Below are 24,693 nucleotides of genomic sequence, written 5' to 3'. Positions count from 1 at the left end.
TTTGCGAAGTCATCGTTGGCTTACTGTTATTGTTGGAACCATTCATAGAATTGCATCTGCTGGTGGTGATCTGCAGGATGCAGGTGTTGCGTGTAAGCATAATGATAGGGGTGTAGCCCATGCTCGTGCAGCACGTTAACGACCATGTGTTGCGAGACACGCAGCTGCCTTGCTACGCTATGTGTACTTCACCGAGATTCGTGGTGTATGACATCCAGAATAGTTTCCCAGTAGCTGGGGCACGGTCAGTCTGTGGACGACCTGTGTCACATGATTGTGGAAGGAGGGAACCTGACTCCCAAAAGTGCAGCTCCAGATGACAGAACACATGTGGATGGCATTGATGAGAATATCTAGCAGCATATTATGAGCAGCAACACCAGCCAGGTTATTAGATGCACCAAGGACCAGAAACATATCTACATATTCATCGTGTGTGTAATCCGTATGCCTGCCACCCTGGTTTAGAGGTTTACAGTGAGAAAAAATGAAATGTCATGTGGCTAGGGCCTCCTGTCAGGTAGGCTGGCCTCCTGGTGCAAGTCTTTTAAGTTGACACGACTTCGACAACTTGCGTTGAACCTGGGCTCCTTAGCCTGGCATTCTGTTGCGATGACCATTCAGCTATCGATGCGGACTACAATGAGAAAATCGATACGTGTATGCATGTACATTCAGTCACGGGAGTGTTATTCCGATCGCAACTAGTCCCTGTCTGGTGGACAGCACATACAATATAAACACGCTGTCAGTCCTGCTCGCTGTTCCACCTAACACACATTATCCCTCTGACAGATATTATTCTGCATGATTCATCCCGACAATGCTAATTGTGAAATATTCGATTTCGAATTACACTGTTTCGCTAATGGTGATAGACGTGATGTTTCCACAATCTCATCTATAGAATAATAATGATGATGCATTGAGATACGTATTAAACAGCATGTGGTTACCAGACTCAGTTTTGAAAGCAAAATTAGTGGGACCATGGGGATAATACATACAAATAGTAACCGAGTTTAGACATGATTTGCAAAGCACATTGACAGTCCTGTTGGTAACGTAAGGCTCTAACAAAATGTAATGGACCTGAACGAGGCAAGAATAATAGTTGGTACTAATCTATGGGAGCACTGGAGGAGGGTACAAACAAAACAGGTTTCACATCTAGTAGATGAAGAGGTGCGAATAAATTCACGTCCACAATGTGGAAAGGGCTTCTTTCAAAGCTGACTAGTCTTCCATTTCTACAGTTGTAATATGTAAGTGCAAATGTTTTCTAGAGGACCCACTGCAATCGCTGTTGTTGATTATGATGCCAGATACTGTACCACCTGGACTACATTTACCAAATAAAAAACATATGCCTCAGCCGAGGATCGAACCATCAACCTCCTGCATGTTGTCCCAAAATTCTATCCCCTGCACCAACTGTACAGCACGACTAATATGTGCTGTCAGAGGTAGTTACCGTAACATGGCTACAGTTTGCCAGGTTGCCACTCTTTAACATCCGTTTTCTGCCCATTGTACTCGTTGGCCAAAATTTTGAGAGAGACTTTTTTTCGGTGGCATTTTAGGAGTCGCTCTGCGAAGCCCAAGTGTGCAAATTTCACTTCGCCCTGTATGAGGAGCACAACACACACACACACACACACACACACACACACACACACTCTTCAATAGTTTAAGATACATTTTTCAAAATGGTGCAAATATAGAAAGAATATAAGTATCTCTTACATGCATCTGAAGACACTTTTTAAGCTTAATGTAGTGGAAGCCAAAAATAAGGACCGTACGAAAGTCTCATACATGAAAAAACCTTGTGGAATGTTTCTGACTCTTAATGGAAATCACAGGATCTGCACAAATTCCAACTCAGGTACCTGAATGACCGTCAATGTAATTTTGCCATATACCTTCACATTTAATAGCTCAATAACATATTTGGTGAATACGTGTTGTATATACCCACTTGGTACGGTTTCCTATATGACACCTTATTTTTAGCAAGCTTAATGTTTGAGAACTTGGTAAAGTTAACTTACTAGAACCATTATAGTTTAGTTTAGTTTCTGACTTTGGAACTGTACAGTAAAGTAAATAGGGTGAAAACATCAAAGATTTCTGGTGTTGTATTGATGAGAATTTAAACTAGAAAAGGCAGAACTCCTAAAAAATTTTAGTTTGGCCACATTTGCACTTAGAATCATTGCAGATCTTGGAGAGAGACAAATCAGTAAACTGATGTATTTTGCATATTTTCATTCAGTAATGTCTTGTAATAATGTTCTGTGGTAACTCTTCTTAAAGAAAGAAACTCTTCATTGCTTAGAAACATGCTGTAAGAATAATATGTGGTACTCAGCCACAACTGTCTTGTAGAAATCTGTGTTTAAGAGGTTGGGAATTCTGGCTACTGCTTCACAGCATATTTATTTCCCCATATATTTTGTTGTAAATAATTCACTGCAGTTCAAAAGGAACAATAGTGTACATAATTACAATACCAGAAGGAAACATAACATTCATTACTGCACGTTAAGGTCATTTTAAGTGCAAAAAGGAATGCACAATGCAACAAAAATTTTTGAATGTGTACCCAGTGATATAAAATGTCTGATAGTCAGCAAAGTAAAATTTGAAAACAAACTTAAGTTTTTACTCCTTCACAGCTCCTACTTGTAAGTGTAAAAGGTGCTGGGTAGGAATTACTAAATCACATCTCTATATTTAATAATAGTAATTTAAAAAAGTGAAGCAAACAAAAACATCTAAATGTTCAGCATGTAGCCATATTTACAAATTAACTTGTGATGTGACTGTAAAATGACTAACGTGCGCGTCATATATCTTGGCGGCCGAGTTTAGGTTCGTTCTGCGCATCTGACGTCACAAAACACAGTCAGCCAATGAACAGAGAAAGACGTTGCCAGATCTCGACAGCAGTGCAGAGCACGGACGAGTGTCTTCAGTTTTAGAAACGTTCAGTCATAAATAAAGTAATAGAACAAAAGCAATGTCTTGATAGCAGACTTTCTTTTACAGAAAGTTTGGAAAAAGCATTCTTTATACCAATTGCTTCATATTCTATTAATTAATTAAACCAAACAAGCAATAAGACTCCTAATTCAGGCGATAGCAAGGAAAGGTGTTTGTTTCAATCTCACGAACTGCTTTTTTGCAATAAAGCACAGCGGCAATTGTTTATTTCCTATTGTACTTCGACGAAGCGTGAGTAATTCATAGTCATACCAACAGTGTTTATAAGTAGTTGCGTGAGGTGTTAGAGTCCTTATGGAGTTACACTGTTCGATGAGCTGAGGTAGCGGAACGGTTAAGGTGTTGGGCTGCCAAGTGAAAGGTTATGAGTTCAAACCTTGTGTGGTGCTTAATATTTTCTTTATTTAAAAACAATATTGGAGTGCCTTACTTCACGAATTTTATTCGTTTGAATGAAATTTCTAGTGCTTTGCCTCTTCATTAACTTTTTCGCTGCTGCAGACACGTGCTCCCCGCATTCCGTGCTATGCGCGATTTTGTCATCACTGCACTTCTCGCCTGTGCAGACACACGGTGTTCCCACTGCTTTGACACACTTATCATTCGATTTCACAAAAACTATTTGGCCAAAAAATTTGATTTTTACACGTCTTCTTACCTGATACCTTCCCCCCATAAATGACTTAATTTTGTTTTGATGTGCAGCATTAAATGTAGTAAACCATTGCACGAAATTTTGAAGAGTTTGCAGATGTAAAAGTCCATAGCGTATACTTTCCGTATGGTCGATTTTAGTTGCCACAATGTTGAGAATGAAATGTGGACAAGATACCTAAATTTCATATAATATTTACTGTATAACAATATCTCATTTAATTTAAGTACCACATAGGTGTCGTATGTAATATTGAGAAATATTCCGTCTTTCGCGACTGTAATAAAAGTTTTATATACACACGGCACGTTTGGCTTTATTTTAAAGCACTTCCATCGGTGAAAGGTATGGCACATACACAATGGTATTCATGTTCTATTTCTTGTTTTTGTTCCACAGTCGCAGTTTTACCAATGGTATTGAAATATATCCCTCTTCTGCAACTGTAATAAGCAACTTATTTAGACCAGACGTGTTTCTATCTTTTGAAGCATCATAAGAGGACTGTATTTTGTGTCCTCCATTGCCAAGTCACCTTTCGTAGTTTTGTGCTGCGGTAGCACAATATTCAACGTTTGTGTTGGCTCATCAGTGTTTTAACAAATAAATGCTGTTTGTGTGTGCCACACACAAAATTATATTTGACATAGCTCTGAGCACTTCACTGACAGACGGTATATTCAAGTCCTAATGTTTTTGTAAGTCCACAGTTTTGTTTAATGTATTTTGTCTACTTCCTTTTGATTGATTGAAGTGCTTTAAAATAAAGCCAAACGTGCCCAGTGTAAGTAAAACTTTCGTTACAGTCGCGAAAGGTGGAATATTTCTCAATATTACATACGACACTTATGTGGTACTTAAATTAAATGAAATATATAGGTATCTTGTCCACATTTCATTCTCAACATTGTGGCAACTAAAATCGACCATACGGAAAGTATACTCTATGGACTTTTACCTCCGCAAACTCTTCAAAATTTCGTGCAAAGGTTTACTATATTTAATGCTGCATAATAACTGCGTTGAACATCGAAACAAAATTAAGTCATTTATGGGGGGAAGGTATCAGTCAAGAAGATAGGTAAAAATCTAATTTTTGAGCCAAATAGTTTTTGTGGAATCGAATGATAAAGAGTGCCAAAGCAGTCGGAACACAATGTGTCTGCAAAGGCGAGCAGTGCAGTGACAAAATCGCCCACAGCGCGGAATGCAGGGAGCACGTCTTTGTAGCAGCGAAAGGGTTAATGCGGCCGTGGTGGCTCTACTTCATGAACTGCGCGCTCCCCCCTACACGTAAGCTTGCGAACTATGCTATACTATGGCGCTGCTTCTATTGGCGCGTGCGTCGTGTGCAACTGGCAACGCAGCAATCTCCAGCGTCTGGGCGGGCATGCGCGAGCCGCCAAGATAAAAGAATTGAACTATAGTTCCACATCATTATGATTTATTGTCCAAATGATCCATGGAACACTGTCTGCGTATCAGAGCTATGCGCTCTCAGGAGGAGACTGAAAACGTGCACAGAGAGATCAAGGAGCCAATCTCAACTGCTGTATTGCATCAACTTTGGATTTTACGAACCCCTAAATACATAATTCATTTAACAACACATTAAGCATCTGCAAATGTTCTGCAAATTAACTGCTGTGTACCTGTGAAATATATGTAACTGCACAATTTATTGCATGGTGTTTCCTGTTTCTCTGGTATATATTTTGCACACAGATCTAATGCTCAATGTCTGAAATATCTCGTGGTGAAAATTTACACATATGTATGTCTACAATAGTAGTGACTATAGCTTAATAAAAAATCATTTACCTGGGCATCTCATTTTGTCCCGTGTTTCTCTACACACTGCTTTCTTCCACATTGTGTCGCTGTAGTGACAGTCACTCGTAGAGTTCAGAATGGGAAGTAACCAACTTGATTAAACATTTGTTGACTTCCGTATTGTAAATCTAAAATTAAAAAAGAAATAACAAACAAAATATGCCACAAACTTGAGATAATAAATGAAATGAAACTCAGAACTGAAGCATTCGCGCAGTGGCAGCCATAGGTGAAATCAATCACTGATACATCCACAAAACTTCAATATATGGGTAGAGAGTAAACAAATATAAAGATGCTCCTTGGCGACATCAACATCACATTACTCCATCAGTGGCCAATCGAAACGTTCTTCCCAAGAAACTTTGATGTGATAGTGACATTCCATAAAGTGTTAATTGACCTTTAGGATATTTTGCATGTCTGAAATATCTTTCATACCAAATGGAATAGTTTTGTTATGGCTGTATCTCTCAAGGATCTCAGTAACTCTAAGGGTATATTGTCTATGCCTTGTTCAATGCTCTGTAAAATTATTCTCACAGTATCAAAATCCCAAAATCATTTTCATCTACTTCCTCGTCCCTTTCTGTAATAGTGCCTAAAAGTTCATATTCCTTCTATAAGCGTATATATACTTTCATCTTTCAGCCTTCTTTTCTTTGCTTAGTATGGACTGCTTACAAGCAGTTCAGCAATGAATCCCAGGTTCTGCTGTCTTTGACGACTGTCATCCATGAATATGGGGGGGTGCTGAGGACGTGTTATCCTTGGTATCATTGTGTGGTCACTTACGGTAGTCCCACAAGAACTTTGATGGCACAACTGTTTACCACAGACATCTTGGATCCTCATATGTTATCTCTTGAGAGCAATACTGTGGTACTATCTTTCAACAAGAAAATTCTCATCCTCATTTGTAGGGTGGGCCTCTGTGAACTGGTTATGTGATATTGAGGTATTACCTGGGCCAGCAAGTTCATCTGATCTGTCCTCAGTATAACGTTGTCTTGGACAAGATTGGATGTTATCTCCACAATGGTGTGAATGCCCAAGGAATGTGTTGCCATTTAGAACATTATTTTGAAAGCAAAGTACAGAACAGAGGACTCAAAAATGTTTTAAGATGATTTAATGTATAATTGATGCTACATGCATGATAATCTTTGACAACCTGCTTACCTCAAGAGAGGACACGTATGATGTATGATATCCATTCCAACTCGCCCCCCTCAATCATTCAATATCCATTCCAATGAAATCAGAGTAGATATCATGGCCCATTGAGGTGCAGCATGTTACAGACAAGAAAATGGCAGTGTAATTGTACTGCAAATTTAACTGTTTCCTTAATTTTATTTTGTAATCACTGAAAAATGACCCACAACCTCTCAGTGTGTTAAATTTCATTTCACTACTTTTTCCTGCATGGCGGCTTTAATTTCCGTTGAGTATGTTTAGGGAACAGTTTCTTGACAGGAGTCTCAAAGTCTGCTCTTATAGCCCATAGAAAGAGTACTGATGGCAGTCCATCAAATATTTGTATCTTTCGGCAACTGCTGTTACTTTTTATCACATTTGTGTTGATGCTGTGCCAATAAGAGTGTTTTACCTGCGGAGATTATCTTAAGACAACATTGATACATTTGATATGGGTAGAGCCCTCCAGACAGGAGTTGCATAATTTGCTGTTGTTTACATGCTTTGTAGCTATTGGATAATTTTCTGAGTACATGTTTTCAGCTTTGTGTCTTTGACAAAAACAATGAAATTTTAAGGCTATAGCTCTGTTCCAGTTTCTTTCTTGAGATTTGGGAACAGAGCTGTGTTAGCGCTACGTTGACATCATCTCACTTGCACTCTTTTGTGGTTTCTGTTTGTTAAATGAAAGTCTTGGGTTTGGTTCGAGATGGTTTTGGTCATAAAACACAACAGATGTGTCCAGGGACTGCTTGGCTTCCACTACTTCATATGTCCTTGGGCTGCCACTGCCATATAAATGTTGTAGCAAAAATACGATCCTTCTTGGTAGATATGTAGTAAAACTGTGGAATAAGTCCTTTTTTCCCATAGATTTTGTTTTCAATATTCAGAAGTGCCAGTTCAATGTGGATCTTAAAGAGGACATGTTTACTTTAATAGTTTTGTAATCTAATACTTATCTTGTTGTATAATGATTTTGTTGTCTTCTTCAGGAGTGACGAATGTTTGAATTATGAAGAAGCTTCAGTTATCTTGAGAAATCAGAGATGATCATGTGGGTAGCATTAATTATTAAATCTTAAACCAATCTTTCTTGAGTTCTCTGTTTCTTCATTTTGCATTCAAAATAATCTTCTAAATGACAATACATTTCATCTTCACACCAAATACATTAAAATTTCTTTACAGGAAACTAAATACCCAACTGCCTACTAAAAACTCGAAATGCTCTTATGCCAAGTGTGCATGAACATGAATATCATCCAAACAGTGCTCTATTTTACAACAAGTTTTACAGTACAATTTATTGTACAATTAATCATTATAGGCAAAACAGAGATTAACAACATTCATGTTATTAGTAAACAAATACGTGATTTACTTTTCTATAATTTCATTTTCAAATTACTAGTCATCGAAATTATTTAATCTGTAACAGTGAATGCAAAAGCTCAAATGTACATTCCTCATACTTGAAAATTAATTTACATACATTTTTATTTTTCTACTGTAGTTATTGATACCCAGTGGCGTCAGTAGGTACTTACCAGGTGTTGGACTTGATTACATCACGATGTTGACATTTTTATGTCTGTTCTTCAGCTCATAGTTGTCAACTTACACACTTTGCATGGCAAGTCTGTAGTGTTTTGTGGTGCTATTTGGAGCCATGAGTGTAGTTTCTTATGAAGTTTTGTAACATGTGATTACATAATTTAATGAGTCACATATCATTGAAAGGAAGGTGCTGTCTACTCAGAGCAAGCTATAACCTTAAAGTCATCTTACATATTGTTTGCAGAAGTATATAATGTAAACCCAGTAACATTCATTACTCCACTACAGCAGTATTATTGCACTTTATGAAAATTTCAGGTTTGTTTTGAAGATATTGCATACAGTTCGGTTCCACTTAGTGATCAACTGCTGTTTAGCACAAGACTCTCATCATCTCTTTTAAGCGCTTGTCCAATATGAGTGGTTGTGGCTGGCCAGTGTTGTGTGACCTCTGTTACTATAAACTCTGTGCATACCTCAGTGATCACTTTTGAGTGTGGCATTACAAGACTGTGTGTCATGGGAGAAGTAAAGATGTTCACATGGCTACCTTGTTTGTGAGGAGGGTATAAACAGCTTTTTATAGCTATTGTAGAACTTTGTGCCATTGGAGAGAATTTTTGTTATTGAGAGGCCTCTGTGGTACCTACTACATCTCAATTATGTAGGGTTATTCCCCAAGTGTGGCTCTGCATCAGCTGAGAACAAAATGGGGTGAATGCATTATGAAACATGCAAACAAAAAAGAATAGTAACAGGCCATGTCGGATACAGCATATTTTATAGACATAAAATGTTGGATCTGGAACAAAGAAATAATTCCCCTCATGTTTTACCTACAACAATTCATCAAGTAAGAAACTTGGAGAAGAACTGGAATCTGTGTGTTAATCTGATGATGTATAAAAAGAAGAAATTGACATCTTTTGTGTTCTCTTATTGTGCTGGAAGACATGCTCGGATAACATTTTTGGCTTGTATCTATAATGAGTAAATTCTATTAACTAATTTGGAAGTAATATGTGGTACACCTTTATGTGAGTTCTTGTCAAACTGTTTGTGAGAATCAAATCTATACTAAGGGGTAATGTTGGGACCAACACCAACATGAGGAACTGCAATCAAGGTTGACCATGGTAAAAATCTATATTTAATTACAAACTTGTTCAAGTAACGAAAGGGACATTATAGTCTATCATCACCTACATCTTTTACAAAACACTAATAGCCTCAGATAAAAGCAAGGAGAATTAACATTGAATGATTACTAGTTTCCCTATTCCTTTGCATCTTGTCCCAGTGTCACTGGCAGGCCAAGAATGTTGTGTGAGATAGATGCCTGACAAAAAAAAGCTTTGGATTTCTGAAAAATAATGGAGACTGTGTTTTCAGGGCAATTAAGAAGGTAGACATTACTTCTTGCACTTGCCTCAACCACTGAGAAGCACTATGGCCTAAGTGAACTTAGTAACTCTAACATAGGGACTGGTACCAATCCAGAATACAGTGTTCATGAATCGATAGGAGTATTTGAATATTTAGATGTGCGGCTGAAGTGGACTTCACGTGCCCACAACTCTTCCTTTGTGCACTGCTGTTTGCAATTCATTGTTGTTGATCATAGCCAATTGGATAATAGTATACGGTAGCCAGTGATAGTTGCTCAGTCTTGTCATGTTCATTTTTTTCCCCTGAATGTCAGGAGTTCCAAGGTTGTGTTAGATTGGAACCTAATAGCACAGCGTACATTTCTGTGTGTGGATCAAGCAGCAGTGATATTTCCAACCTCGGTTGTCACAAATATTTGGCTGCTTATCTGTAATATGTTGTGATTTCTGAGTTTGTGGTTAGGTTGGGGCCTAATAGCACAGCTTAAATTGCTGTGAGTTAAATAAAATACCAGCTAATTTCATTTACAAAGAATAGGAGATTACAGATGAGGACTGTGATTAGCTACCTACATGCTCGTAACGATTTGCTACGTTCAGTTCCCATCATTCATCATGGGGAACCATTACCAACAATTGTGTGCAATGGAAAAGCCATGGACATAGTAAGTACACTTTTGCCATATGTGCTGATGTGGAGTGCTGTGTGAAAACATTTGTCATTGTGCTTTCTTGAGTTGCTTCTTTGTTATTTTATCTGTTTTGCTGGAGACGTTAAGTTCCCAAGGCATTTTCATTGGTATCATTAATCTAAGATTATCCTCTGATCTCAGTTGCATGTGTTTTTTACAGGTGGTGGTTGGAGGTAAAAACAAGTATCTCATCAATGGTACAAATGTACAGGCAAAGCGAGTGAATGATTTATTCTGCTCTGTGCAGTTAAATGTTAACAACCCTCACTTTTTGATCATGCAGGGCCGTATCACGAAGGTTCTCAACATGAAACCGATGGAGGTAAGTACAAATACAGTTTTCTCCAGTACCATGATGAAGACAAGGAGAAAGCAATCGAACAACTTGCTACATAAACATCAGTGTAACTAGATTCAGTATTGAAATGTCATGTGTAGGTTAAGCTGGTAGGATAGATGAGTCCAATGAGCAAAAGGAAACAAGTTACTAATTAACCCCCCTTTTTTTAAAAAACAAAATTGGCTATCTGCCGTTCAGTAAGGAATTAATTGTTGCATTTATGTGATGACTTTATTTCTGTTTTCTTTGCTGCACAGTCTAATATCTTTTCTCCAGCCTTGCTTTTGTATTGCTGAAGTGCCACATCTTTTCTTGGCAACTGACGTAACAACTGGTCTACTTGATAATCTGAACTGAGTGCCTAGAGAAATCTGTGTTTTAAAGCATAAACTTCCTCTCTTTTCTGAGTCTGTGAAAAAAATTCAAGATTGTATTTTAAGTTAATCAGTGTTCATGTATATTGGAAAAAAAGTCAAGACTTTCCTCCTCCTTTCCAACCTTCACTTTTCCTTAGGGTTAATGAAGGAAGATCTTTAATAAAATTTGGCATCTCAGAAATATCAATGCAACTATCAAATAGCATACAACACTCACTTGAATGATGGTTTCTCGGTATAGGAACTTTACAGTTAAATTGCTTCCCAAGTTCTCAGTCTAGACAATAAAAAATTCAGACTTCTCTCTACAGTGTTTCATCGTAATAATGGACGCAATTTGCCTCAAGAATTACATTTATTAATAAAATATAAAAATTTATTCACTCGCAAGCATGCCTTATTTATCAGTTTCAGATGAGAATTGGGGGGGGGGGGGGGGGGGGTAACATCCTATTCGGTACATATTATCATCAATGAAATGAGCCTGCTGCCAAGTCAGTACTTGCTGTGACATAAATTTTACGGGTATTGTTCCCTTACACATTCCACCATTCAGACACACAAACCAGTTTCTCAAGATTCATACAACATGTTAGACGGAAGAGTTATTCAGCATGTACCATTCACGGCGTGTTATAACGCATCCATCTGTATCCATACGATTACCCTGAAAAGAATCGCGTACTGCACAGCAGTACTCCAAAAGAGGGCAGAATAGTGTTTAAGCACTCTCTTCAGTTGATGTGTTGCATCTTCCGAGTGCTCTGCCAATAAAACGGAACCTTAGGTTCACCTTCACCACAACATTATCTATGTGATTGTTGGAACTGAAGTTTATAATTGAAAGTTTCTTCCCACAGACACCAGTTTTTCAGAACTCCGCAGGTGGGAACTAGTGCTACAACGTGTCTTTGGTTCTTGCCAACCACCTGGCCTTAATTTATGTTAATTTCTTCCATCTCAGAATTTCTTCACAGTAACAAGTCCTTTCTTCACTCCATTTTAGTTTTCTACATAATTCATTTTCTGACCTGTTAATTTTTTGCCCTCCCCCTACCATCTCTGTTACATACAATGCACTTAGGTTGTCACTATTAACTCGTGCATGGTGATGTTTAGCAGTAATTACAGTCTTGCATGTTATCCTGTCTTCCACCTTTAAGCTCTCAGGTTTTCAAATCTCATCAAATCTCATCCTGTCTGGTAAGTCTCCCCTGACCTGGGGTTCTTGGTGACATTTCCAAACTCTACCCCTTTTTCTAAACCTCTCCAGTTGCATTCCCTTCACCCCTCTTCCTTCCCCTTCAACTCTCCTGCTGGAAGGGGAACCAATAGCTTTAAAAGATTGCATAAGTAAAACGTGTGTGTGTGTGTGTGTGTGTGTGTGTGTGTGTGTGTGTGTGTGTGTGTGTGTGTTTCTCCTGCTGACACTTGGTGAGAAGATTTTTTATCCATCCAATTACATTACAGGTATTTAGTTGAACTGACAAAATTTAAATTTGTGTGATTTATCATGTAAATGAAATTTTAATAGGTTTCATTTAGTGCTCACGTGGATGAGCTCACACTTTTACTGAAAGCAGATTGCCACTTTCTGCACCATAAAGATATCTTGTCAAAATCATTTTGCAATTGGCTTTGATCTCCAGATGACTTCACTACACAGTAAATCTGCAAACAGTCTTAAGAGGACCACTCAGTTGTCTCATATATCATTTATATAGATTAGGAACAGCAGAAGACTGTCATAAAATTGAGGTTATACTCCATAGGTGTAAAATTTTATTAGAAGTCACTTGCAAGGAATGGTGTCTAAAGCCTTCTGGAAATCTAGAAATACTGAATGATTTTTAGGTCCCCTGTCAATAGCACTCATTACTTCATGTGGATAAAGAGCTAATTTTGTTTCACAAGAATTGTGTTTTCTCCATCCTTGCTGGCTGTGCTCCAGTAGATAATTCCCTTTGAGGTAATTGATAGTGTTTGAACACAGATCATGTTTCAAAATCCTACTGCAAATTGACATCAATGATAAGGGTCTGTAGTTCAGCCATGTACACACAAAGATCTGCTGCCTTTATTGACCAGAATCTCCAACCAGTTATCTGTAGTCACACTTCCTAGATGGACGACATGTATCCTTTCTTTTTCTTACTTGTTCTGTCTCATTACCATAAGCCTTCATCTTTGAACCTGTTGACACTGTGGACCAGTATAAAAAGTACACCTTACTACGTGACTGTGCTGCCAATGAAAGCTTCCACTTGGCAACACCCCCCCCCCCCCTTCTTACCCTTTGTTTTTAATCTTTAAGTCAACCGTGTTTGAACCATAATTTCTCCATGGAATGCTAAATTCTTGGAACTGCTGTACATACACATAAGGCACTTTTGAATGCCAGTGTGGTCATGGGTCCATAGGAATCCTTCCCATCTACCCAAAACATTAAAAACTTTGTCTGGTTCAGATACATAGATGGCTTTGTGATCTGGTTCCATGTCACAGCTTCTTCTCTTTTCACACGTTCTTAACGCCCACTCCAAAATCTGCTTCAAAGGATACTTCTCAGCTTAATGACCCACTTCCCACTTCCTGAATCTTGATCTCCACTTCTCCGAGACCTTAAAAAAAACCATATCAAATGCGCCGATCACCAACAGTACTGCCATTTTGAAAGCTGTCATTCACACCAAGCAGATAATTCCCTCCTTTACTGCCTTGGTGCCTCTTCTGCGGTTGGAAATCTGAATAAATTTGTCAGAAACTTTAAACAGATAATATCTTGCCTATTTAATCCAAAGACAAATTTCAAGTGGCACCAGCAAACCTGTCACTGCTGTGAATAGTACATCAACCAATACTACCTTCCTGACTGCATCCTTCATGTAGAGTTTCTATTAAATATACTACCTCACATTACATAATGATACAATTTAATTTCATTCTACTCCCACTGTTACACACTACAGGTCATTCCCATGTGGATGACCAGGGTTTATACGACCCGGGAGATCTGGGAAAAACTCGAGAATTTTTTCATCCAGGAGAAAACCGGGAAAAAACCTGTGAATTTTTTAGGATTCCGGGAATTTTTCGTTGTTTTAGTTTTCAGTTAAATTTTTGTAATTTCGACTGGTGAGAACCGATACTCTAACGAAGAACATTACTGTATCCTGCTACTGCAGAATAATACTGCAGCATTAAAACATGAATGAAAGAAAAAACGAAAATAAAACTTATATTGCAAAGGAAATGCGCTATATAAAATAACACAGTGCTCGTACAAGTGTCTTCCAACAGCAAAATGTGTCAAAGGCTTTCGGAAGACTGCAATGCTTCATAACAACAAATTTCCTCCGATGAGTGTGACGTCACAACTGTTTACATTAGACTCATTTAATCAGTTATGAGCGGGTTCATGTACACGCACAGTTGAGTCTTGTATAAGTAGTACCTTCTCCTGCTCCTGGCTACAGAAATGTGGCTGTTGGCTGTGTAAGCAGCAGTAGCAGCAACCAGCCACATGGTACTCGGAAAAGTTTTACTGGCACGCCGAAGCTGCCAGATTCGTGTGCGCAGCAGGCCCGGATCTAGTGAGGGGTGCGGGCAAACAGGGAGGGGTATCTGAACTGGGCGGCAATTTTTGGGGGCAGGGGGCAAATTCATATTCTTGAGGGGTAAAAAACGTTGTTTCACAAAGCACCTAGCATGAACTATAAGTTGATGGTTGAATGCGTGCAAAGTGTACATGATGTGTCTGTCAGGGGAATCCTCGTCACATCTAGAAATAAACTTTCCTGCAGACAACATGGGACGGGACTATGCGAGCAGAACGAAATAAAGTCGGACCAGTGAATGCCAACTGCTGTTCATTTATGTGGTTGATTCGGTTTGCGAATGTTCAGCATCATTATAATTACTAGCAAAATCCATAGATTCAGACTACCAGAGTGGAAATAAACGACTAACAGGAATAACAGGTAAGAAAGATTACATATTATCGTCTCAGTGTATTCAAGAAAGTGAAATTTTGACAGAAAATATTTGGCCAGATCGCTACGCTAGACAGAGCCAGTTGTTGTCCCCAGCTAGCAACTGCGGAAAACGCATTGTACGAACACGTAATAACACCTAACCGGAGAACAATCGCTCGATAACCGCTGATTGTGGCAGGGTTAATAAAGTTAATCAGAGAATTAGTTTTGACAGTGGTAGGAATAGTTGCAGAATTAGTGATGACAAGACTTTGTTGGAACGAGGAAGGAGGAAAAACGGGGACATCATGCAAATTATGGAAGAATATGACGATTCCAAATTTATACAAAAATTTCATCCCACTACTTTTCGTCTCATGCATGAGAAACTGGAGCGTACGAATGAAATGTGAAACTATTTCCTAACGTAAAGCCTTTTGCTTGTAGTAGGCCAAATTGGTATTTCCTATTGGTACTTCATGAATTATATTCTGTCGCATTATAAAAATGATCATTATTGCCAAAACAGTCTCGCTTATTTGGTGTGTGTTACAATTGATGCAATATGAGAAAGGCCTATTTTGTTTTATGCAGCACACAGTGACAAAATGGACATAATCAGATCGAGAAACCACACCAGTCTTGGTTGCTGTTTGTACTAACAGCTTTCTCTGTATTAGACAACGATATTTCTATTTTTCATGTAGCAAAACATTTGACGAACTTTGATAAGTTAATAGTTCTTTCGCAGAAGGAAAGCATGCCATGTAAAGCTGTAGCAAGATTAAAGAGAAAAATCGTTATGACCTAAGAATTGAAGAAATGTGTACTGTCTTGCGTCTCTTGTCTTTACTGGTTTTAGGTATCCTATATTTAATTTTATGTCACACAGAAGAGCAAGTTATTAGCTAATAGGCAATAAAGAGTCCAGATTTTCTGAAGAGTTCTTGTTCTGCACTGCACACTTAAGACCAAATGAAGTGTCCTACATTTCCTCGAAGATATATGTTTTATGTATCAGACTCTTCAGAAAGATGTGCACTACAAAATGAACTTATTTTTGAAAAGTCTCAAAGTGACTCATGTTTACATTTAGTGGTTTTTCTGTTTCCTCTTCGTTTACAGCTCTCGTGTCAAATGAAAACAAGACGGATTTCTGTGGGTGGGAACTATCAAGTGAATTAAAATACATTCACATAATCACGGAAGGCTAAAATATGTTATTAGTTTTAGATTTTATTTTATTTCCACCATTCTGACAGTCAAGCATTAATTGCCTTTCAGAACAATAACGTTATTTTTGTCAGTTTGCCAAAGAAATTTGGCTTTTCTTAAGTTTTCCTGCTGAGGCACTCAATTTATTTGAAACGAAGTGTTCTATTCCACACTATTGGCTACTTTCAACTGTTCACTGCATTTCAAGTGCACATTGTCATTTTCAAGCACGTATGGCATTATGCCATAATAAAGAACCAAACATGAGATAATACAGTACTGGTATTCCAAGAAAATTTACGTCCCGAAAACCACACTGAAAAGCTTCATATCAGGTCAAGGCCTACATCATTGGGAATCTGGAGATACGAATGTGCACTGTAAGGCGAGCTATGCATTTTAATATGGTTCATGAAATTCTGACACTCTTGCAATATCCTCTGATGTCTTGTTTCTGTTATGACATAATGTAAGATCTTTTAATGTTTTGAACATGCAAACATACGTCACCATAGCTGCACAAGCGTAGTGACACCTCATATCTGGCACTCTCTGGCAACTGCTGAAATGAATCTATTTCTAACAGGTTGCGGGAAAATATTGCGAATTGTTGTTCGAAAAGCATTATTTTCAAAGTAAATTTGCCTTTTGCGCAAGATGAACTATGTGCGAGAATGTACGATGATTTTCTCAAATCGCAGAGCATTTGCTCTCTTTTAAAAAGCAACTCTCTGATGACAAGTCATTTAGAAGAATTTCGAGCCCAAAAGATCAGAGATTTATGTCAGTATTAACGATTTTACTGGCATATTTGTGTGATGTATGTTAAAGTTAACATGCGCTAAACAGATCAATGTTATATGTGAAAGCTTAGCTTCTGTTGTAGCTTATTAATCTTTGAGACAGATATTATATGTTAAAGCTTTGCTTTTCTTGTAGCAACACTATGTACAGTATTTACTCAAATCTAAGCCACACTTTTTTCCGGTTTTTGTAATCCAAAAAACCGCCTGCGGCTTACAATCGAGTGCAAAGTAAGCGGAAGTTCTGAAAAATGTAGGTAGGTGCCGCCACAACAAACTTCTGCCGTCGAATATATATAGTGCTACACAGGCTTGCTTTGTAGGCACAAAGATAAATACTGGCGCCAAAACCTCTGCATCAGTAAATAAATTTAAAAAAAGGTGGAAGACGAGCTTTTTTCTCCGCCCCGAGTTTCGACCACCACATTTTCATACGTTATCCAATGAAGTATTGTTCATCTTCGAATGTAGCAGCATTTCAATGTACTACAAAAATCCGACTGGCAAGACTGGGGTTTTTGTCAATATGTCCAACTCTACATTCTGAATTTTTTCCTACCTGTGAGAAGAGATGGTTGCTAATAGGAACTTTTATGAATTGTGAATCACATGCAGTATTCTCTTCACCATAAGAATAATACAAATATAAACATTTTGCCATGTATTCTTTCGTGTTTGCTGCTATCTCATTTAAATCCTGTCTGCCTAATAAACTACGAACCTAAAGTGAGATAACAGCAAACGCGGAAGAATATACATATCATGTCATGTTTATATTCGTATTATTCTTATGCCTAATAGTGATACAGTCAGAAATGAAGCACGGCAATTGACTAGATTTTTAAATCTAAGATGACTAATTTCTGTGCAGAATGTAATGTACTAAAGAGGCGTCTGCAAAGATTTTCAGATGGAGAAAAATTTTCGATAAACTCTCGTTCAGGACATCTTCTATCATACGCAGTCTATTATTTAAATGATTGATGGAAAATCTCATATAAAGATGTGAAACAAATACTAACAAAGAGATAGAGGGGCTGGCCAGTACTTACCTCAGCTCAGTACAGCTGATAGATACACAAAAAACAGAACCGAAAATTTACGTTCCTAGCTTTTGGAACAAATGTTCCTTCATCAGGAAGGAGAGAGGGGAAAGAAAGGGAAGAAGGGAAAGTGGATTCAGTTACTCACAACCCAGGTTATGAAGCAACAGGGAAAGGAAAACAGGGAGGGTAGCAAGGATGGAAGCATGGTTGTCAGGGGGAAGCCAAAGATATTCTACATGCAGTACTTACAGTAGAATATCTTTGGCTTCCCCCAGACAACCATGCCTCCATCCTTGCTACCCTCCCTGTTTTCCTTTCCCTGTTGCTTCATAACGTGGGTTGTGAGTAACTGAATCCACTTTCCCTTCTTCCCTTTCTTTCCCCTCTCTCCTTCCTGATGAAGGAACATTTGTTCCAAAAGCTAGGAACGTAAATTTTCGGTTCTGTTTTTTGTGTATCTATCGGCTGTACTGAGCTGAGGTAAGTACTGGCCAGCCCCTCTATCTCGTAAACGCTCCTTATCAGAATGCGACAAACAATGCATGACACAGCACAATAATGCATTTTCAGCTTAGAGTGACATAAAAACCTATAACATAGAGAGCGTCACTTATGAGATCAAAGAAAAATAAGCAATTGATTCAAACCAGACGAAGCATGTGAAAAAGGATAGGGTACCCGTATAAATATGGACGGAGCGCCTGATGTATAGCAATGGCTACCTGGTAAAGCTTAACTGCTAAGCTTACGACTCGAACCAAACTACTGTAGCTGTATCGTCATTCATTCGACCTAAATTGTGTCTCATATTAAAGTGGACCAACTTTGTTTAGATTTGGAGGTGCGGCCTAAAACTTTTCTCTCCCCTTGAATTTCGAGTCTCAAATTTCAGGTGCGGCTTAGATTCGGGAAAATTTTTTTTTTTTTCCTTGATTTCGAGTCCCATTTTTCAGGAGCGGCTTAGATTCAAGTGCGGCTTAGATTCAACTAAATACGGTATATTAACTTAAACCATTAACTTTTCCTTTTGATGGAATTCAGATTTGTTGTTGTTGTGGTCTTCAGTCCAGAGACTGGTTTGATGCAGCTCTCCATGCTACTCTATCCTGTGCAAGCTTCATCATCTCCCAGTACCTACTGCAACATACATCCTTCTGAATCTGTTTAGTGTATTCATCTCTTGGTCTCCCTCTACGATTTTTACCCTCCACGCTGCCCTCCAGTACTAAATTGATGATCCCTTGATGCCTCAGAATATGCCCCAACAACCGATCCCTTCTTCTAGTCAATTTGTGCCACAAATTTCTCTTCTCCCCAATTCTATTCAGTACCTTCTCATTAGTTATGTGATCTACCCATCTAATCTTCAGCATTCTTCTATAGCACCACATTTCAAAAACTTCTATTCTCGTCTTGTCTAAACTATTTATCATCCACATTTCATTTCCATATGTGGCTACACTCCATACAAATACTTTCAGAAACAACTTCCTGACACTGAAATCTATACTCAGTGTTAACAAATTTCTCCTCTTCAGAAACGATTTCCTTGCCATTTGAATTTATACTTTCGTAATGCAAAAATATGCAGCGTACATGTTGCTGCACATCAAAGATCTTTCCAAAATGTGTTTTTTCCCCCTGAGTTTTGTTTTCTGAAGTGCTGGGAAATTCTACGCTGCTGTATAAAACCATACCCATTCAAAGGATAAGTCTTACAGTTCCGAGGGAAAGTATACTGTCACTTAACATGGAAAAAGTGTATTTTCACCTGGGAGAAAATTTATTTTTAACCGTGAGATCCGGGAAAAATCCAGGAATTTTTTTTTCCTTGTCCACGTATACGCCCCGATGACCCACATGTATGATCAGTGCTGGACTCCTGTCTGCCACCTCCTAATGCAGTCCCATCATGAGCATTCCCTATTCTGTCTAAAACTGCTTCAATGCCTATGCAATTCCCCCCCCCCCCCTTTTCTGTGTCTGCCATCTCCTCTGAACTTCATGGTAACTGTACCTCCAGAAAATTATTTGTTATTGCAATTTCCATGGGCTTAAACATCTGCATATCCCATTCTTCACAACCCCCTTCCCATTCCCTTTACCCACACTTTTCTGTCATTTTTCACCCCTACTCCTGCTGTATCCACAGTGTACTATCTTGCTTCCCACTCTCTCCTCCCCATCTTTTCTCTACTCATATTAGTTTTATGTTTATTACCTGAATCAATCCACATTTTGCCACTCCTGATAAGAGCTGTATTCCTCCTCTCACCACCATAACCACCACCACCACCACCACCACCACCACCACCACTCATGTGCATGGACAACCACTTTTAAAGCCACAATTTCTGTTGCCATTTGTGTATGAAACTTTCTGGAATGTCAGAATTTGGCCGAGTTATCATAAATCGTTTCAAAAGAACATGGCTTAATGTGCTGTACAGGTCTTTCATGACACAGGGTATTAATAGCTGATATTTGTATAGTTGTAACATATTTATAAAAGTAAGTCACAGAAGAAATAATTAAATAACAAAGAACTGAAGTTGAAAAACTGGCTATCATAAAAAATATGCAAATTTTGCCTTTTCTGCTGCCTTCAACTTTTACTACTTTGCTTTTTCCCCAAAGTAAGGAACCACCATTGCTGAAAGCTTTGGTTTATACATTGGTATTTCTTAGACATTTTTGTGATTATGTATTAATAATTCTCCGATGTTCTTGCCTTAACTGTGTTCATGTAATTTACTATTTTAAGTTAATCCTATTTTCTAACATTTCATGCTTGTTTGCATGTTCCAGATTCTAGCTATGGTGGAAGAAGCTGCTGGCACAAAAATGTATGAGAACAAAAAAATTGCTGCAGAGAAAACAATAGAGAAAAAAGACAACAAACTTAGGCAGCTAAATGACGTAAATAGATTATTTTATTTTCATATTTTGAAAATCTTTCACTGCTAACTGGGTGAATATTATGTTTAATGTTACTCACTCTCGTGATCATTGTTCATGTATTCCACTGAGGATCTTACGTTTGTCATTTTCAAAAATTTGTATTAATTTTTTGTAATAATATTGGTGCTTGGAAAGTAAACATGAGGAGAATGTGAATTGTGTATCTTTTTAATGCAATTAAAATGAAGCAACTGGCCCATGCTTTTGTAATATGCCATTTGTTTGAAACACACACATGCTTCTTAACACACACAAATCTCTGTGTTGTAAAGTTAAAATAAACGTGAACTAAATATTGTCCAAGAACCTGTTTCCATAGCAGTTGAGAAATGCTGTGCTAAAGACACCGATAAGCTCTTGTTAAACTATGCTTATTCATGTTTCAGTTGTGTACTATATGACTGAGAAAGAAAAAACTGTAAACTTCTTCCTGATGATTCTCTGCAATTGAAACCTGTCACGTAATAACAAGTGTATTTTAACAATTGGCATATTGCAATGCAGTAGAATATCATTAGCACGTTCTTGAAGGGACCATAGATTTTGAACATCATTCGCAGAATAACTTACTACTGAAAATTGTCTAATTTGGAAATGATTCTATTTTTTCATCAGCGAAAATGCGGAATAAAGTGTACCATAGTTGGGATAATACGTGAACTCTTAATGCCACACTTCCTGATTGCAATAAATGTGCCGTTTCAAAAACCCATTCAGAATAACACACTCAGAACTACATGTTAGCATAAAAGACACAGAAATGTGTTAAAAATGGCAACATTGGCTAAATCCAATATATTGGAGTTGAACGCTTCTGTCCTCGGCCGGTTGGAATGCAGAACGGTCATGTGACATGAGAGCATATCGTCTAACTTCCAAATTACAAATCCCGCATGTGATGTTGAAAAACTAAAAGTACGCTAATATTGCAATTTTTATTACAATTCTCAATGCAAGTGAAAGTAATTCATTTAGCGTCTCGAGTTCTGAAACACTACTGGTAATTGAGTAAGGGTTGTCCCTAACTACACTAAAATACTTAGATACAGATTTAAGTCTTGTCTTTGCAGAGGTTTGAAAAACATACCAATAGTTGACTGTTTCTTTTGTCTGAATTTTAATACTGTATTGTAGATCTTAGTTAATATGTTTATAGACTTCAAAACTCAGCACACTCTGCTTCAGTGTGTCCATTCCTTCAGTAGCTTTTGAAGTTGTAAGAACCAGCAAAGATTCTGGCTCACCATTGTCTTCACTTTCTTTTTGCTTCTCTTCCATCTGTTCCTGCAATACTTCATCAGTTGTCAGGGACTGACTGAAAGCAACTGCTTAATTATGTTCAACATATTCATCAAAGCTAAGATAGGCACTGTTTTCTTCTTGCCCCCTTTTTTGCTGGCATTGGTCATAGTTTGAGATTGTGCTTTCTCACACACAATCCCACGCACTTCCTACAAAATGCATAACATCCAAGACTGTTGCATTTCTCACTGTAGTGTGGACAGGCCAGTGTCTTCTGCACAAAAGTCTTCCTGCATTATTATTTCAGGCATTTTATAGTGCCTTGGTTGAGTGTCTGAAGATTGCTTGTGTAGTTGAGCGGAAAAAAGGTACTGAATTTGTATCAAGTAAATATGATGTCATGGGGTGCTCATTAAACACAACGATTTTCCTATTTCTAACACGCAAACTGCCATCCAAGGCATGCAAGAATTGTTAGAATACAGTTGCTGTTACCTAAGCTTTCACATTAGACACACAATTACATGAAAATGTCTGCACATTTTTACATTTTTAAAGCATAATTTTCAGGTGCCATTTCCTCTTTGCAAACAAGCTGCTTCAGATAGTTTTTATTTGCTCACTGTTGTATTTACTAATGATGGAGGAATGTTCAGTTCTTTTGCAATATCAGCACACTTCATTTGTTAATTTTTGTCCACTTCCTGATTAATGCTCCACTTTCTCACTGTCTTTTTGTTCATGACGTATTGGTACACCATTTGACAAAGGGGACAAAAAAATAAAATTCACTTACTGGGAGACAGATGCTAAATATGAACAAAGAACACAAGTGACTGAGTTCAGAATTGTATTGTAATAAATATTTTGTTTATTGTTTGGTCGCTCCAGAAGTTTGTAGTTATCAGAGGTACTGCCGACTTAAACGAACTCCTTCCATGCACGATTTCTACCTACCATAGGAAACAGCAAAGTTGCTGCCCTGGATAATAATGTGTTCTTATAAGTTTCTGCACTACGTGGCAGCAAACGTCCTACTCTTACCACTCTCAGAACTCGTGGCGGCAAAACAGTGCAGACACTGCCAAATTTGAATGCACTAAGCCAGGAGGGAAATGTGCAAATTAGTCTTTTTAACCTGCAGTTGGGACTGGGACTTGTAAAAATGGATGTACTAAGTGGAAAAACATGGTAATGATTGGTGTACTGCTGAGATTGCAGTGTACATTAAAAATCTGGTGTGTACCATCTGAACATGATTTCCATTGATGTTAAAGTTTTCTTACAAAATACTCACTTCTAAATGTTGAGTTCTTTTAAGCTCCGTGATTACAAAATTTTCTAGTTCTGTGTTGCAGTAAGAGTTGAGCTTGGATAATTTTAAGGGACAACTATTACAAATTGCTTTTGTCATAACTTAAAATCTCATTTCTTATTCCATTGGTAGCTCAGATGTTGCAGTAAAAGTGGTATATTCTTCATAAGCTGTAGGAACCAATCATCATGCTATCTTCTGCAGAGAAAGCAAATGATTGTGGGCTACATAGTAACTCTCTCTAATTGTAGGCAGATGTTTATTTTTGAGATATTTTGACTAGATTCGTAAAGTTCGCAATAGGTCTTACATTCTAGAATGTATCTGTTTAGAAACTTCATTTTAAGATTACGGTTATTTTTAGTGTGTCATATGGGTGTTTGCACAGCTGCTGAACTAATCTAAAATTAAATATTTTGTTTGCACACTAAAATATGTTTTTGAGAAGCTCACAGGGTCCACATCTTAGCTATTTCAAATCATTAAAGAGGTGTAGATCAAGAAGAAAGCGTTATGGTCATAGCTTTGGCACAATAAACCATTATACTTATTGACAACAAACTGTCCGATGTGAACAAAACATGAAGTGCTTTCGTAATGTGAGGTTTCTATGTGTAGATATTGCAAAGGTTTTAGACAAAATTTTCAACAGTTTTACTTTCCAGTACATTTTTTCATTCTGTCAATATCGATGTTGTTGTGAAAATTGAGGTTTTTTAAATGAATGTTTCTGTAATAAGAGGGAGTTGAAATTTGTAAAAATTATATGAAAAGATTTTGCAGTTGTTTAAAAATTTATGTAAGTTACAACTTCATTGTACATTGTGTTATTGGAAGTTTGTGGAGGGATGGAATAGATATAAGTTTGTTGTAATTGAGCCCTTAAGGAACATTTTATAGTGTCTAATATTTCTTTATTTCAGATAATTAACAGTGACATAGCTCCTAAAATACAGAAGCTAAAAGAAGAACAAGGAAGATATCTTGAATACCAGAAAGTAGTTAGAGATTTGGAAAGGCTAATGAAAATATATGTTGCATGGAGGTACATGAAAGCTAAGGTTAGTATTTGGTCAGTTTTCA

General features: G+C 37.7%; 1 protein-coding gene across 1 annotated transcript in view; it reads left to right on the top strand.

Annotated features, from left to right (window-relative positions):
* The window catches only part of LOC124797901 (structural maintenance of chromosomes protein 2), a 179,231-nt gene that overhangs the window by 29,146 nt on the left and 125,392 nt on the right, over nt 1-24,693 (top strand). Inside the window, 3 exon segments of the mRNA XM_047261019.1 lie at nt 10,498-10,659; nt 20,901-21,011; nt 24,534-24,671. Coding sequence (XP_047116975.1) covers nt 10,498-10,659; nt 20,901-21,011; nt 24,534-24,671 — 411 coding nt within the window.

This window comes from Schistocerca piceifrons, chromosome 5 (assembly GCF_021461385.2).
Source record: "Schistocerca piceifrons isolate TAMUIC-IGC-003096 chromosome 5, iqSchPice1.1, whole genome shotgun sequence".
NCBI lineage: Eukaryota > Metazoa > Arthropoda > Insecta > Orthoptera > Acrididae > Schistocerca > Schistocerca piceifrons.
Note: the sequence above shows the minus strand (reverse complement) of the source record. Positions and strands in the feature narration are given on the sequence as shown.